We start from the raw sequence: 18,045 nt of genomic DNA, 5'->3' as shown, positions 1-18,045 counted from the left end.
AATAATAAAGGCTGAAACAGTTTCTAATAAAACTGAAAACAGAAAGTCAGAAAATTAAAACTAATTTAATATATTAATAAAAACTATAATTGCATGTCACTTTAAGACATTTTTTGTATATTCAAATATGTCTTCCACAATAATGTATTTGATTTCATTTGGAAGTGTTTCTTTTAAAATATGTGATCCTGGACCATAAAAACCAGTCTTAAGTCGCTGGAGTATATTTGTAGCAATAGCCAAAAATACATTGTATGGGTCAAAATTATTGATTTTTCTTTTATGCCAAAAATCATTAGGAAATTAAGTAAAGATCATGTTCCATGAAGATTTTTTTGTACAATTCCTACTATAAATATATCAAAATGTAATTTTTGATTAGTAAAATGCATTAAGAACTTAATTTGGACGACTTTAAAGGTGATTTTCTCAGTATTTTGATTTATTTGCACCCTGATTTTCAAATAGATGTATCTCGACCAAATATCCTAACAAACCATATATCAATAGAAAGCTTATTTATTGAGCTTTCATATGATGTATACATCTCAGTTTTGTAAAATTTTACCTTATGACTGGTTTTGTGGTCCAGGGTCACATATTAATATGCAGTTATTTGTGATTTCGTTTGATGAATAAATGAGTGTATCGTTAAGTCAGTTAGAATGTACTTTAATCCTCTGTGTGTAATTTTCCTCATTGAATCACAGTCAGTGGTTTTCTGGTTTCTGACCCAGTCTCCATGATTATTTAAGCTGGATTTCCAGGTAATGTATTTCTAAGCGTGTTAATTGGAAGCAGAGTCTCTTGGTCTCTAATGGTGTGTTTGGCTGGTGTTTGTGATTGTGGTTGGTCTGATGTCCAGAGAGCAGCAGGTTGGGTTTGTTTCACATCCGATCGGCGCGTCGGATGTTTACTCTGTTGGAGCTAGGGAACGCCTGCGGGATGTTTGCTCTCAAATAAATCAGCTCAAACAGAGATTAAACCACGTCTCTCGCTGGATTCAGCAGATGAAGCCGCTTCAGCTGTGTTTTATTATCCGTCCGGTGTGTGAGAGAGAGAGAACTGGTGATTCTGTCATCATACTCTCATGTTTAGCTCTCACTTCTGCAGTCAGGTCTATTTTCATCATGAATTCAACCAGTTTTGTCTGTTAATGCTCTGTTTTAACAGTCTGAAGGTAAAACGAGAGAAATACACTAGTGTGGAGTAATTCAGATTTAGAAGTCTCTTCTATACGCTATTTGATCAAACAAGGGCCTAAGCTTGATTTTGGCATTGACAAAGCAGACAACAGATGTTTAATTGATTGATTCCACACCCTTGAAAATCATAAGTTTGTTTGGAAACTATAGTCCTGCTTAAATATGAATCAAACAGACAGGTTTATTCCAAATTTCACAAAAAGCTTATGGACGTGATTATAATATTAGTCAGACATTGAAGCGAGTTGCTGTTTTTGTCTCTTCAGAGACATTTTGATCAGATTTATTCTATTCTTTCTGTTTTATAGATGTTTCTTCGGATTGTTTTACTGCTTAAAAGAGAATTTGTGACCCTGGAGCACAAAACCAGTCATAAGGTTAAATTTTACAAAACTGAGATGTATGCATCATATGAAAGTTCAATAAATAAGCTTTCTATTGATGTATGGTTTGTTAGGATAGGACAATATTTGGCTGAGATACATCTATTTGAAAATCTGGAATCTGAGGGTGCAAAAAAATCAAAATACTGAGAAAATCACCTTTAAAGTTGTCCAAATTAAGTTCTTAACAATGCATATTACTAATCAAAAATTACATTTTGATATGTTTACAGTAGGAATTTCACAAAAAATCTTCATGGAACATGACCTTTACTCAATTTCCTAATGATTTTTGGCATAAAAGAAAAATCAATAATTTTGACCCATTCAATGTATTTTTGGCTATTGCTACAAATATACCCCAGCGACTTAAGACTGGTTTTGTGGTCCAGGGTCACATTTAAGAAAATCTAACTGAAATTGTTTCCTGCTAGGTAAATTTTACATACGTAAACACAATTTACTGGCTCTAAACCTCTCTTTTCCTTATTCAAAGTTGATCTAGACAAGTAGACAAGTTTTTTTTTTTACATAAATTGCATCTCTGTATTCATCCTGTGTCCTCTTAAGGTAGAAAAAAATAGTTACTGTAGTTTAACCAACAAATTAACTGTGGTTTTGCTACACTAACCATAGTAAACCATGGTATTTGTAGTAAACTTTAGCTATATTTTTACTAGTGAAACCACAGTTAATTTTCTTAAGGGATTTATATTCATGTATACTTCTTTCTTTTTTTGTTGTTTTGTTTTTATAACTGTACTGATACGCGAATCTCCGATCCGAATCAAATGATTCGCCAACCTCCAATCTAAAAACTCTCATCAATATGATGAGCTGCAGCTCAAAATACATGTTAAATAGAAACATTGTGCATTATGTTCGAGTTTGTAGCTTTATTCACTATATTTGAAATAGTTTTGAGCACTTGGTCAGTTGGTGACGGCATTAAACTGATCAAAAGTGTCAGTAAAGACATTTATAATGTTACAAAAAATGTCTATTTCAAATAAATTCTGTTTCTGAACTTTCTATTCATCTGTTAGGCATGAAAAATAAAATGAATCACAGTTTCCGCAAATAATGTTGGGCAGCACAATCGTTTTCAACATTGCTAATAATCATAAATGTTTCTTGAGTAGCAAATCAGCATGTTAGAATGATTTCTGAAGACACTGAAAAAAATCACCTTTGATCACAGCCAATAAATTATATTTTAACATATATTTACATAGAAAACAGCCGTTTTAATTTGAAAAAATAGTTCACAATTTTTACTGTTTTTGCTTTATTTTGAATCAAATAAACACAGCCTTGGTAAGAAGAAGTGACTTCGTTCAAAAAACAGTTAAGATATTAATAATTCCAAACGTTTTGACTGGTAAAATATAAATGTTTCTGAAAGTGCTCAGATTGATCTTTTGTTTCTGCAGGTCTTCATGCACTGAGGAGGGTTTTAGGGTCCACACTTGCTCTTTCTGACGTCCAGGTGATGAACAATGTAAAGGTCACCACCTCTGACCTGAGGCTGGCCATGACAGAGGTCAAACCCAGTGCAATGAGAGAGGTGGCCATCGACGTGCCAAAGGTACAGTGTTCATCTGAAGACTTCCACATGCTGTGGTTATCAGACTGACCTATCCGCATTCAGACGCTCTGATTGACAGATTGATGGGCCAATCACAGCTCACGATTTGGATCTTGTAATTTGAATGAATTAAACAGTATTACAAACATCTGTGTGTGTGTAGGTTCGGTGGAGTGACATCGGTGGGATGCAGGAGGTGAAGATGGCACTGAAGCAGGCGGTCGAATGGCCCCTGCGGCACCCCGAGGCCTTCAGCAGGTTGGGTATAACGCCACCCAAAGGTGTCCTGCTGTACGGACCGCCGGGATGCTCCAAAACCATGATTGCTAAAGCGCTAGCCAATGAGAGCCAGCTCAACTTCCTCTCCATCAAGGTAAACACTGAGTTTAATTATAGAGCCAGAACAAACTGAAACTGTTGTTTCTTCATTTTGTTGAAATGATATCAATTCTCAAATCTTAAGATCAGTCTTTTAGTCTTTTAGTTTCAGAGGGATGCGTGAACAAAACTTTTCTAGACGTTATTTGTTGCACCTGACATCCAATAATCACAACAAGCTTTGTACTTTCTAATTTTGACTTTGATTTGATTTTGATTTTGAAACAATGTTCAGACTTTATCACATTTCCATATTATGCACAATATAAATGCAGAAATGTCAGATGTAAACTAGATTTGTCTAATATAAACTTGCACGATGGTAACTTTTTTTTAAATTGTTCGATTTAAACTCATATTCGCCATTCTAATATACATTTAGAATTTTGCGATATGAAGAGTTGCATGATGTAATCTTATAAAACTTAATTAAGAGATGTGAAGTCAGAATTAAAAGATATAGGCCCGGTTTCACAGACAGGGCTTAGGCTAAACCAGGATTAGGCCATGGTTCAATTAGGACAATTAAGTATTTTTTTTTAAATAAACATGCTTACAAAAAAACATTACTGGGGGGTGTTCCATAAACCAAGTTTACCAAATAAGTCAGGCTTATTTCAGTTAGTCTGATATATTGTCACTTGATTTGGCTCAAAATAAGTCAGACTAACTGAAATAAGCCTGACTTATTTGGTAAACTTGGTTTATGGAACACCCCCCTGGTGTGCATATTAAGACAAAACAAAGGCACTGATATATTTTAAGATCAAACAGTGCAATTTTATTTCAGTTGAAACAACTCAGACTTACATTTTAGTCTAGAACTAGGCTTAAGCCTTTTCTGTGAAACCGGGGGATAAAGTCAGAATTGTGTGATATATAAAGCCAGAATTAAGAGATATAAACTCAGAATTGCATGATATAAAGTCAGAATTAAGAGATAAAAATTCAGAATTGGATAATATAAAGCCAGAATTAAGAGATATAAACTCAGAATTGCATGATATAAAGTCAGAATTAAGAGATATAAACTCAGAATTGCATAATATAAAATCAGAATTAAGATATATAAACTCAGAATTGCATGATATAAAATCAGAATTAAGAGATATAAACTCAGAATTGCATGATATAAAATCAGAATTAAGATATATAAACTCAGAATTGCATGATATAAAGTCAGAATTAAGATATATAAACTCAGAATTGCATAATATAAAGCCAGAATTAAGAGATATAAACTCAGAATTGCATGATATAAAGTCAGAATTAAGATATATAAAGTCAGAATTAAGATATATAAACTCAGAATAGCATTATATAAAGCCAGAATTAAGAGATATAAACTCAGAATTGCATGATATAAAGTCAGAATTTAGATATATAAACTCAGAATTGCATAATATAAAGCCAGACTTAAGAGATATAAACTCAGAATTGCATGATATAGAGTCAGAATTAAGAGATATAAACTCAGAATTGCATGATATAAAGTCAGAATTGCGTGATATAAAATCAGAATTAAGATATATAAAGTCAGAATTAAGATATATAAACTCAGAATAGCATAATATAAAGCCAGAATTAAGAGATATAAACTCAGAATTGCATGATATAAAGTCAGAATTAAGATATATAAAGTCAGAATTAAGATATATAAACTCAGAATAGCATTATATAAAGCCAGAATTAAGAGATATAAACTCAGAATTGCATGATATAAAGCCAGAATTAAAAGATATAAAGTCAGAATTGGATGATATAAGCTCAGAATTACGATTTAAGCAATATGAACTCAAAATTCCGTGATATAAACTCAGAATTGCAAGATATGAACTTGAAATTGTGTGATTTTTAAACTCAGCATTGTGTGATATATTTTTAGAATTGCGAATTATGAGATATAAAGTCAGAATTGCATGATGTAAACTAAGAATTGAATTATATATAATGTCAGAATTAAGAGATATAACATTAGAATTAAAAGATATGAAGTCGGAATTGTTTGATATTTTGTGCTACAAACTCAGAATTACGAATTGTGTGATATAAACTCAAAATTGCATTGTATAAATTTAGGATTAAGAGATATGAACTCCGAATTGCATGGTATAAACTCAGAATTGTGAATTGTGCGATATAAACTCAGAAATGTGTGATATAAACTCAGAATTAAGATGCAGAATGCAGAATTGTGATATAAGTTCAGAATTGTACTGTGTAAACTCTGAAATAGCATGACAAAAATAAAAAGTCACATTTATCTTATTAATTTCCTTGTGGAAACAGGCTTCCGTAAGACATTTTCCAAATGCTTAAACGTGTGTTTGTTTGTGGTCATTGTAATTAACTTGATATCAAACGATAGAAGTCTACTCCTAAATCTACACATCAGCTGTGAGCGCAGGCGTGTGTGAACTGAAGGCCGATCGTGTGTCATCTTGATCAGATCAGCCGTGTTTGGGAGTGAATTCCCTCGCAGGAGGATGTTTAGTCTGAGAGACGCTCGCATTTCTGTAGCAGAGCCGATATCAATCTCTCGAAAGCTAGTTACGGAAAACACACCCTCAGATAGAGAAAACCCAGAGCCTGTGTGAGTGTGTGTGTGTGTGTGTCAGGAGGTGTTGAAATGCATTGTAGGACAAGAGGAAGTGAGCTTGACTTCAGAGAGAGTATTTATCAGGCCCTGGTCTTCAGTTGTCTCAGGTTCCTGTCCAGGTTATCGTCTCATTAATCACTCAGTGCTGCCGATGTTTAACGAGCCGTTTATTCTCACACGCACAGATCTGTCTCGCTCGCTGCTTATCTGCTCCTGTTTAGGCCAGAAACATACTTACTCAACTCAAGTATGCAAACACAGACACCAGTGCATCCTGTCCCATATTTCACACGCTCGGTTCCATCTTTACAGGTGTGTAATGCACTGCTGATTGATCGCTGAAGTATTGATGATGCTGATTGTGTCTCCACAGGGTCCAGAGTTACTGAGTAAATACGTGGGTGAATCGGAGCGAGCGCTTCGAGAGGTGAGAGTCACAAAATCACAACTATTCATCACCATGTTGTTTTAAATCTGTTTGACTTTCTTCCATGAAATGCAAAAGGAAAAGGTTTTATGAATTATACTTGTTGCTCTTTTGCTTTACAATATGTATGTTTTTCATATTTAAAAAATAAAAGTCAGAATTGCATTATATAAACTGAATTGTGAAATTGTGTGGTATAAACTCGCAGTTAGAAATCGTGTGATATAAACTCAAAATTGCATGATATAAAATGAATTGTGAGATGTAAACTGCGTAATATACACTCAGAATTGCAAATTGTGTGATATAAACTCTGTATTGTGTAATATAAACTCAGAATTGTAAGATTAAACATGAAGTTGTGTAATATAAACTTAGAATTGCATGATATCAACTCAGAATTGTGAGATTAAAGTTGTGCGATATAAACTTAGAATTGCAAAATAAAAATTAGTAAAAAAAAAAAAATGTAAAATTGCAAGTTACTTTTACACTTTTGTGGATTTCAGAAATGTGAAGCTTAAAATTTAATAAAACCACTTTAAGTTAAAACATTCTTTATTTAAACTGTAAAGCTGTCAGGTTTGCAGTTAACAGTGAGACACTGCTTTAAAAGATTTAAAAGCAGAAATGCGAAGCTGTTAATTTTGTAAACGCACTTAAATTGTCTTTTTGAGCTCTGTAAAACACAAAAGGAAGAGGTATTATGCATTATACTTATTGCTCTTTTTCTTTACAATGGGGATGTTTTTTCAGCTCCAATATAAGCTAAACCCAGTCAACAAAAATCATTTATGTTCTCAAAAATAAATTGGTTAAAAAACAAAATGTAAAATTGCAAGATGAGAATTGCATGTGTAAACTCAGAATTAAGAGATCTAAAGTCAGAATTGCATGGTATAAACTCAGAATTGTAAGAAAATGTATCAAAACAAAGTAAAATAAATTATTTAAAAAACAAAAAAAAGTTACTTTTACACTATTCAGTGAAGCTTACCATTTTATATAACCACTTGAATGAATTACTGACTTTATTTAAACTGTAAAGCTGTCAAATTTTCATTTTGTAGTTATTTAAAATGCAGGATACAGTTTTGAAAGATTTAAAAGCAGAAATGTGAACCTCTTCATTTTTATATAAGCATTTTAAATTAATTCTTCCAAATGGTCAATTTAAGCTGTTACAGCCATATTAATGTTTTTGGTTGTTACACTGTCATGCAAAATGCATTTAATGCTTTGTTTGAAAAACAGACTCAATTTAAAAGGACTTTTGAGTAAAATATGTTATATGAATTATTTAAAGACACAGTGCTATCATTTTCTGTGTTTGTTGATCTTTCATAGTGTGTGAATGTGTATGTGTGTTTGTGTAGGTTTTCCGGAAGGCCAGAACAGTTGCTCCGTCTATCGTTTTCTTTGACGAGATCGACGCTTTAGCAGCGGCACGAGGAAGGTAACGACCCTAACTTTATTACTGAAACACCGTTCACACTGTCAGTACGGCCAACCAAATCAAAAGTCAGTTTAACAATACAAACACAGGGCATCAATCACATTAATATTTGATATCCGAATATGAGTTCATTAGTATTGAGGTGTCGTTCTGTTGTATAGGAGACCGTTAATGTTCTTAACACACACACACACACACACAGAGGAACATCTGCGCTTTAGAGACACAAGCGTGTCTTTGTTTCCCTGAAAACAGATGGAGAGTCTGCTGCACTTCCTGTTCGGGGAATCGCACACTGAAATACAGTAGGAAATAATGCCGTTAACCAGAAATCAGTGTAGCAAACTGCAGCCAAACAACTAGAAATTAATTAATAATTACATGGATGAATAAATGTATGAAACCTAGAATACATTTCAGTACAATAATTATTGATGACTCATCATCGTGGTTGTTTTTGGCATTTGGCATTAGTTGCCAGGGCATTGCCATGTGGTTGCTAGACAGTTGTTTTATTAATTATTTGCTATTTTTTAATTATTATTTAAAGAAAATGAAGGTGTATTCAGAATTAGTAAATGAGTCTTTGTCTGTATTGACTGTGACAGGATTCTGACCTGTTTTGGTCCTTTGTTTTTCGGTTGTGACTCCACCTGACGCTCCTGAATGTGCTGATGTCTCAGTGTTTGAGCTCCAGCACTCAATGTGTGTGTGAATCTGAAACACTGAGTCGTAAAATGTGTTTTTATTTGTTTGGCTCTTTGCTTGTTTAATTAATAAAGTGCCTAGTGTTTCAAGCTTCTGACAGGAATCTCTCTCTCTCTCACACACACACACACACACACACACACACACACACACACACTTCAGTGTGAATCTAAACCTGGTTCGTTCTGCTGAGTCAGAGATTCATTTACTGGATTGAATTCAGAATGGCACATTGATTTACTGATAAATGTGTTTACCTTTAATCAATCACACACACACACACACACACACACACACACACACACACACACACACACACACACACTGAACAGCTACTGCAGAATACAAAACAACCACCCAGAACTGCCTAGCAACCCCCAAGACCTAATTAGCATCTGCCTAGCAGCACCTTAGCAACCATCCAGAACACCCTAGCAACAACTTTGCAACTCCCCAGAAACTTTAGAGCAGAGTTTGAACTGCATAGCAGCCACAGTAGGGACAGCAGAACTGTCTAGAAACCATATAACAATACCTTAGCAACCACCCTGAACTGCCGCATAGTAATGACCTAGAAACAGCCTACCCAGAAGAGACTAACAACTGCCCTTTTCATATCAATGCAACCATCCAACCATAGCAACAACGCAGCGACTAGAAACTACTGAGCTCACTCTTTAAAACGCATAGCAATGCCTTAGCAACCATCCAAAGCACCCTAGCAACAACATAGCTAGGGGAGACAGTATTTGTGCCCAGAAACCACTCCAGGGACACCAGTGTTCCTAGGAACAGCAAAACTGGCTAGCAAACATTGCAACACCTTAGCACCCACTGAGTACACCCTAAGCAACTGCCTAGCAACACCGTAGCAACCACACAGAACACATTAAGAACTGCCTGTTAACACCATTGCAACCATTTACGACACCATAGCAATGATCTAGCAACTACAGAGAACACCCTAGCACTTAAGCAACCGCGTAGCAACGCCTTAGCAACCATCCAAGTAACTCTAGCAACAACATGGCAATGCCCTAGCAACAGTGTTCTGGGTGGTTGCTAGGGACAGTATTTCTGTCCAGGAACAACAGAACTGGCTAGGCAAACACACTGCAGCGCCTTAGCAACCACTGAGCACACTCTGAGCAACTGCCTAGCAATATCCTAGCAACCACCCAGAACACATTAGGAACTGCCTTTTAACACTATTACAACCATCCAAAACTACAGAGTAACTACAAATACAGAGAACACCCTAGCACCTTACCACTGAGTATACCCTAGGCAACTGCCTAGCAACACTCTAGCAACCACCCAGAACGCATGATGCCATTGCAACCATCCACAACACCATAGCAATGATCTAGCAACTACAGAGAACACCGTAGCACTTAAGCAACCGCGTAGCAACGCCTTAGCAACCATCCAAGACACTCTAGCAACAACATGGCAATGCCCTAGTAACAGTGTTCTGGGTGGTTGCTGGGGACAGTATTTCTGTCCAGGAACAACAGAACTGGCTAGGCAAACACACTGCAGCGCCTTAGCAACCACTGAGTACACTCTAAGCAACTGCCTAGCAATATCCTAGCAACCACCCAGAACACATTAGGAACTGCCTTTTAACACTATTACAACCATCCAAAACTACAGAGTATCTACAAATACAGAGAACACCCTAGCACCTTACCACTGACTATACCCTAAGCAACTGCCTAGCAACACTCTAGCAACCACCCAGAACGCATGATGCCATTGCAACCATCCACAACACCATAGCAATGATCTAGCAACTACAGAGAACACCCTAGTACTTAAGCAACCGCATAGCAGCGCCTTAGCCACTATCCAAAGCACCCTAGCAACGCCCTAGCAACAGTGTTCTGGATAACTAGGGACAGTATTAGTGCCTGTTTTGAGTTTGTAAGATGCTGATTGAGTGTGTTGTGTTGACTGTTGTTTAGCTCTGGTCACGCGGGCGGTGTTGCGGATCGAGTGTTAGCTCAGCTGCTGACGGAGATGGATGGAATCGAACAGCTAAAAGACGTCACGGTTCTCGCCGCAACCAACCGACCCGATATGATTGACAAGGTAGGGCTGATTCTCTGAGTCTCTCTCACACACACACACACACACACGCAGGATGACAATGCTGAATTTCACTCAGGAAGGGAATGAAACGGTTGGACACCCACACACACATTTCCTCCTGCTGGGTTTGAGAGCTTCCACTTCCTGCACTCAGAGGCTCACAGCAGCTGTCACTCATTCTGATTGACAGCTCCTCAATCGGTCGCAGACCCCCTGCAGGATCCAGCCGTCCCACCGCTCTGCTGGAGTAAACCACACACACAGAGCCTCATTTGAATATCACACAACCAAATGGAGACACACCTGAACTCTCCTCAGCTGCTAGGAGTGTGTGTTTATTTTGCTGCAGTTTATAGTTTGGTGTCAAAACTGTCCCTTAAGTTTGGAGAAACCTCCTTTTGGTGTCATTTGAGGAGCCTTAGCCAAGGGAGGGAAAAAAAAACACAAATAAAGTAAACAAAGTTTTTTTTTTTCCTATTGGGGGTTGTTTATAGTCATTACAACAAGTAATTAATTATATTACTATTATTATATATATATATATATATAATTTTTTTTTTTTTTTTTTTACATATTTTTTTTTTACATATTTTTTTTTTTTTTACTTATAGTAGAACCTCCTTTTGGGGTCATTTTATTTCAGTTTAGCTTCGTTTACAGTCATTACAATAAAGTTAGGAGGGAAAAAAATAAGTAATTTTAAAAAAAATTTTTTATTGGGGTTTATGTTTATTGTCATTTTAACTAACTTTTATTTGAATAATAATTTTAAATTATTTAATTATTATTATTAAATAAATACAATTATTAATAATGATTAATCATATTGAAAAAAAAAATGTATTCATAATGATTATTAAACCATTAGATGATAAATAGTAATTAATAATTAATACCCCAAAGACCCCAAAAGGAGGTTTTATTATAAGTAAAAAAAAAAAAATGTAAAAATAATACATTTATTCATATAAATCTATTATTATTTTGTGTATTATTGTTTATTTATTTTATCTATTATTTATGAATTTATTTAATTATTATTTATTTATTTTTATTTTTATAATAGTTTTTAATTATTTAAAAAAAAAAGTTTGGTACAGTTAAAAAATGATTAAAAATGATCTTTAATAAGTCATTAGATGATTAAGTAATTAAAAGTAGTATTAATTATTAGTAATAATTTTTTTAAAAACTTGTAATAAAATCTTGTCTTGGGACATTTTTAGGAGCTTCCATTGAAAAAGAAAAATCAAATAAAGTTAATTTTTTTTTTCTTTGCGTTTATGTCAGTCTGTAGTTATTGTGATTAACTTCATATACAAATGACAACAGTTTGTGCTGCTTTATAGAGGGAAGTAAATGTGTTTTTGATCTTAATCTTTAACTAACGTGGATCTGTGAAGGTGTGCATTATATTTCTGTATGTGATGAGATATTAGAGATATCAGATATTAATCAGAACTTGCCAGTATTCTGTAACTGAGTCCTGTAAATTATTCATTAATGCAGACATTTACAATGCAATTCAGTGTTTGTTAGGGATAGAGAGAAAATGAGCGAGAGAGACAGACACACACAGAGAGAGAGAGAGAGAGAGAGAGATGGAAAGGTGATCTGGTTTTGCTCCTGGTCTGAATGTCTGTCAGCGCTTGAGTGTAATGTGTCTGCAGTAAGAGCCAGTGTCTCTCATATATACACACACACACTTCATGTGTCTCCAGACCTTTTATAAAGCAACTTCTGCTCCATTCAAGAGCAACATATTGATTCCCAAAATTAACCACATGTTTGCTAAAGGCTTCAGTGCAGCTGCAGTGTTTTTTTGGTAGTTGTTTGTCTTTTCAAACCGTCGTGTTGTCTTGTTTAGTTGTTTTGTGGTGTTTTTGGGGTTTGTTGTGTCAGTAAGTTTCTCATCAGGCTGTGATCTGCTTCTAAACAGAAGGGGGCGCCAGACCAGATCAGTCCAGTTTACTAATTTCAGCATTTCAGACGCAGCTATTACAAGTGCATGCACTACAGAAACTGATGTTCTTCCTCTGTAGTTTTGTCTTGTTTTCCAGTGAAAATATTTAAAAAAAAAAATTTTTTTAAAAGAACAAAAAACTAATGAAAAATGAAAAAGTAAAAAAAATAAAAAATAATATATATATATATATATATATATATATATTAGTATAATATAAATGCATTTGTCAAATACTATATATATATATATATATATATATATATATATATATATATATATATATATATATATATATTAAAAAAACTTTTTTATAATTTTGTTTTACAAAGTAACACTTAATATCTTCAAATATTAAAATTTTCAAATTTTTTCAAAAAATATATTTTTTGAAAATATTTGAAAATGTTAATATTTGAAGATATTAAGTGTTTACTGATGAATGTTTGTTCTTGTTTAAAGGAAAAGCTCACTTAACTTTGATGTTTTTCTCAGAAGAGTCAGAAAAACAATCTCGTTTTCCTTCTTTCTTGTTTTAACTCATTTAATTTTGATACATTTTCACTTCAAATTCAATTTTAAAATAAAATGAAATATAATAGAAAGTAATTAAAATATAAAAAAAATTAAATTCTTGTTTTACCTCACTTAATTTTGATACATTTTTCACTTCAAATTCAAATTTTAAAATAAAAATAAACATAATAAAAAGTACATTCTAAAATAAAAATATATATATTAAATTAATTAATGTTAAATTAACAGCAATACAAATTATTAAAAAATACAATTTTTTGTAAATATTTTTTATTTTACAAATTGTTTTATTTAATGTATAAAGGGCTTTTTGTTCATTTTTACTATTTTTTGTAATTTTACAATAAACTTTGTACTCATTTTTGTTATTAAAAAAATGTAAATGAAAAGAAAAAACATGTAATATATATTTATTATTTTTTATTTACAAATTACATTTCATTCATTTTTTGTTTTAATGTTTTTTTAAATATCTGCATTGTTTTTATTAAAATTTTTAAATGCCTTCATTTTTATTCATTTTTTATTATATTTTATTTTATTGTCCAATAGCCTTTTTATTCATTTGTATTATTTACAAAATTTGAAAATTAAAAGGAAAAAAAATAAAATATATATTTTTTTGTACAAATGACTTTCAATTCATTTTTAATTATTTTTATTTTATTTTATTAATAGTTTTTCATTTATAGTTTGTGTTCATATTTTAAATTAGATTTGAAAAAAAAAATTCTTTTTTAAATTGCTTTTTTTTGTAATTTTCATATTTTCAATTAGTTTTTTAAAATATATTTTCTGTTAATTATTTTTTTATTTTTAAGCATGTATAGTTTGATAAAAAAAAATGAATTCAAAGGGCTACTGAAAAATAAAATAAAATAAAATAATAAAAAATAATAAAAATGAATAAAAAGCCCTTTATAAAATGAAAAAAAAAGTGCAGATACTAAAAAAAACATTAAGGTTTTTTTTGCACTATGATAATGATTTTGGTCCCAAAAACAGCTTTGATTTAATCAGGGGTTAAAAATATAATTTCTTGCTTATTTCCGGCGGAAATGTGACCTACACGTGTTTCTGACAGGTTTGCCGAGATGTTTTGTATTTATAAACGTGATTTATTCGCCGATATCCTCCAATGGTGTTTGAGAGGAGGTCGAGTCGTGTTTTTGAGCGTCTGCTGCAATCGGACACCGTTAGGCTGCTTGAAGTTTGATAGCTGTCAGGATCTTTGTGCCGGATATACGGGATTGTTCCTCTGTTCTCCGCAGCGCTCTGTTCCTCCCATCCTCCTCCACGGATCCAGTTACCTGTTCACCGCACTGAGCCGCGTCCCCCGGGGCCCGACCTGTTTAAAGGCCTTGATAAGCCTTCAAATAACTGGAATACTTCCTTCCTGCCGTGACCCACTGTGTTTTTCCTCTTTACTCAAAGAAAAACACTGTAAAACATCTGAAACATGCGGCCCTGGCCAGAACAAACACACAAATATCCACATTCCTGTTGCGAGCTTTAAGTGCTTCCTGTTTTGGCAGCTCTTCCCGAGGTTCTGGATCCCGTCGGGAGGATTCTGGTCCGATCCGGGCCCAAGCGCTGTAGGTCTCTCATTCTGCGCTGCTTGTTTTTCTGAACGCTTTCTCAAACCACAACGCTTTCACAAGAGTCCAGCCAGCGGACAGATGCGAACCAATCGCAGCTCAGAGCGAATTTTACTGCGTTTTACTTTCAGAGAAAATGAGAGTTTTGCACAATGAAAATTTTCATTATGATAATGTAAAAAAAATCTGAATTTGAATAATAATAATTATTTATAAAGTAAAATAAAATATAAAAAATGTACAAAGTAATTTGTGCAATAAAATAAAATTATACTCATACATAAAAGCCCTTGATAAATTTAAATAAAAATAATGCAGATATTAAAAAAAAAACATTAAAATAATAAACATTTATGAAATGTAATTTGTATAAAAAATATTAAAATAATATATAAAATATTAAATTTATTTTATTTTTTTTAATAAGACAAATTAATTAAAGGCTATTGTAAAATAAAATAAAAATAAAATCATAAAAATGAGTAAAATGCCCGTTATTTATTTACATAAAAATAATGCAGGTATTAAAAAACATTAAAATAATACAAATGAATTAAAGACTATTTGTAAAATAAAAAAGAATAAAAATATATTTTACTTTTTTTAATTTTCAAACATTTGCAATAATACAAATGAATAACAAATGCTATTGTAAAATAATAAAAAAAGAATAAAAAGCCCTTTATAAATTGATATAAAAACATTAAAGATATAAAACACATTAAAATAATAAAAAATTAATTAAACCTGATTTGTAAAATAAAAATTATTAAAAATATATTTAACATTTTTTTCTTTTTAATTTTATTTTTTTAATAATACAAATTTTAAAAAATGCTGTTGTAAAATAAAATAATAAAAACTAAATAAAACAATAAAATGTATCATAAAATGAATAAAATGCCCTTTATATATTGAAATAAAATAATGCAGATATTTAAAAAAAACAATGAAACATAATTTGTAAAATTAAAAAAAATAAAACAAATATATTTTAATTTTTTTTAAGTTATAATTTTTTGTAATGATACGAATTAATAAAAAAAATGCTATTGTAAAATAATAAATAATATAAATAAATAAAATGGATATGGAAAATTGATATAAAAATAATGAAGATTTAAAAAAACATTAAAATAATAAAAATTAAAAATGAATTTGAATAATACAAATGAATAAAAAGGCTATTGTAAAGTAAAAAAAAAATAATTAAAAGCCCTTTATGCATTGAAATAGAAATATTGCACATATAAAAAACATTAAAATAGTACAAATGAATTAAACATAAATTGTAAAATAAAAAATAATAAAAATGTATTTGTAATAATACAAATTAATAAAAAAGGCTGATGTAAAGTAAAATAAAATAATATAAAAATAAAAAAAATGAATAAAAAGCCCTTTATATATTATATCGAAATAGAAATATTGCAGATATACAACGTAATTTATAAAATAAAAATATTTACAAAAACAAAAAAAATAATACAACTTAATAAAAGTAAAATAAATTTAAATTAAAATTATTTTTTGGAAATTCTAAATAATAAAGATATCTTTGTCCATAGTGTCCAGGAAAATTAAGTAAATGTACATAAAAATCATACCAATGAAATGCCAATGCTCCTAATCTTAAAACAGGCTTTAATTTCTTAATGCAAATATGTTTTTATTATTCTTTTGATTCGGGGGTGAAATATCTCGTTCTTTGTTTAGTTCTTGGATTTATAAAAATTGTTATAAAATTGGATTTTGGATAAATTCAAATATCAGTCAATGGGATCAGAAGAAAAATAAACCTTATTCAGAGCCAAAGCAAATCTTATTTTCTGAGCGCATTGGCAGGTATTTGTTGTCTTTTAATTGAGTTCTGTAGTGAAGGTGTGTTGATATTGTACTGGAGTTTGGCGTTGTGTAAGCAGGAGTTGTTGTGTAATTTTGGACGGTTGAAAACATTCCCTTTGCGTTCAGCTTAACGGAACAGGATTTAGATGACACAAAAGATCAGGCGGCGCACACACACGGCGCTTCCGCCGCTCGGCTTAGCGCTTTACAGAGACGACAGATAGAGCGAGGCAGGAAATGAAGGCTCTTTGTGAGGCAGATCTGGCAGGGATTTCCAGCATGTGCAGTCTTGCCTTTCGGCTCATCAGACCACCACAACTACTCTGCTCTTTCTGCTCTTTCCTCTTGTCCCCCGTCTCTTTCACATTCTGCACCCGAGAAACAAACCCCTTCATATGTTCAATACAACTCTTAACACTTGGGCAGGATCACCAGATTGACTAATATTTTCTTTTTATTTTTTCCCCAGTTTTCACTTCAGTTTTAGTTAAAGTTGTAGTAGTTTTTACTGTTTTATATATATATATATATATATATATATATATATATATATATATATATATATATATATGTATATGTATGTATGTGACCCTGGACCACAAAACCAGTCATAAGGTAAAATTTTACAAAACTGAGATATATGCATCATATGAAAGCTCAATAAATAAGCTTTCTATTGATGTATGGTTTGTTAGGATAGGACAATATTTGGCTGAGATACATCTATTTGAAAATCAGGAATCTGAGGGTGCAAAAAAAATCAAAATACTGAGAAAATCACCTTTAAAGTTGTCCAAATTAAGTTCTTAACAATGCATATTACTAATCAAAAATTACATTTTGATAGGTTTACAGTAGGAATTTTACAAAAAATCTTTATGGAACATGATCTTTACTTAATTTCCTAATGATTTTTGACATAAAAGAAAAATCAATAATTTTGACCCATACAATGTATTTTTGGCTATTGCTACAAATATACCCCAGCAACTTAAGACTGGTTTTGTGGTCCAGGGTATGTATATATATATATATATATATATATATATATATATATATTAGTGTTTATTCAGTTTTATTATTGGTTATTTTTATTTAATAGCTTTTGATTAATTTTTAATATTCCAATAGTTTTATTTATAGTTTTTGGCCATGTTTTAAATAGGGTTATGTTTATTCAGTTTTATTTTTAGTTATTTTTATTTAATAGATTTTTATTATGATATGATATGATATGATATGAATAAAATGCCCTTTATATATT

The 18,045-nt window shown here is 31.9% G+C and overlaps 1 protein-coding gene across 1 annotated transcript in view; it reads left to right on the top strand.

The window, feature by feature from the left end:
* The window catches only part of afg2a (AFG2 AAA ATPase homolog A), an 82,531-nt gene that overhangs the window by 21,697 nt on the left and 42,789 nt on the right, over positions 1-18,045 (top strand). The window contains exons 10-14 of the mRNA XM_073820253.1: positions 3,022-3,176; positions 3,340-3,549; positions 6,527-6,580; positions 7,957-8,036; positions 10,712-10,838. Of these exons, the coding sequence (XP_073676354.1) occupies positions 3,022-3,176; positions 3,340-3,549; positions 6,527-6,580; positions 7,957-8,036; positions 10,712-10,838 (626 nt within the window). The remainder of the gene's footprint in view (positions 1-3,021; positions 3,177-3,339; positions 3,550-6,526; positions 6,581-7,956; positions 8,037-10,711; positions 10,839-18,045) is intronic.

The sequence above is a fragment of the Garra rufa genome, chromosome 16, assembly GCF_049309525.1.
Source record: "Garra rufa chromosome 16, GarRuf1.0, whole genome shotgun sequence".
In the NCBI taxonomy this organism is placed as follows: domain Eukaryota; kingdom Metazoa; phylum Chordata; class Actinopteri; order Cypriniformes; family Cyprinidae; genus Garra; species Garra rufa.
The sequence above is the reverse complement of the archived record's forward strand: the minus strand, read 5'-3'. Positions and strand labels throughout refer to the sequence as shown.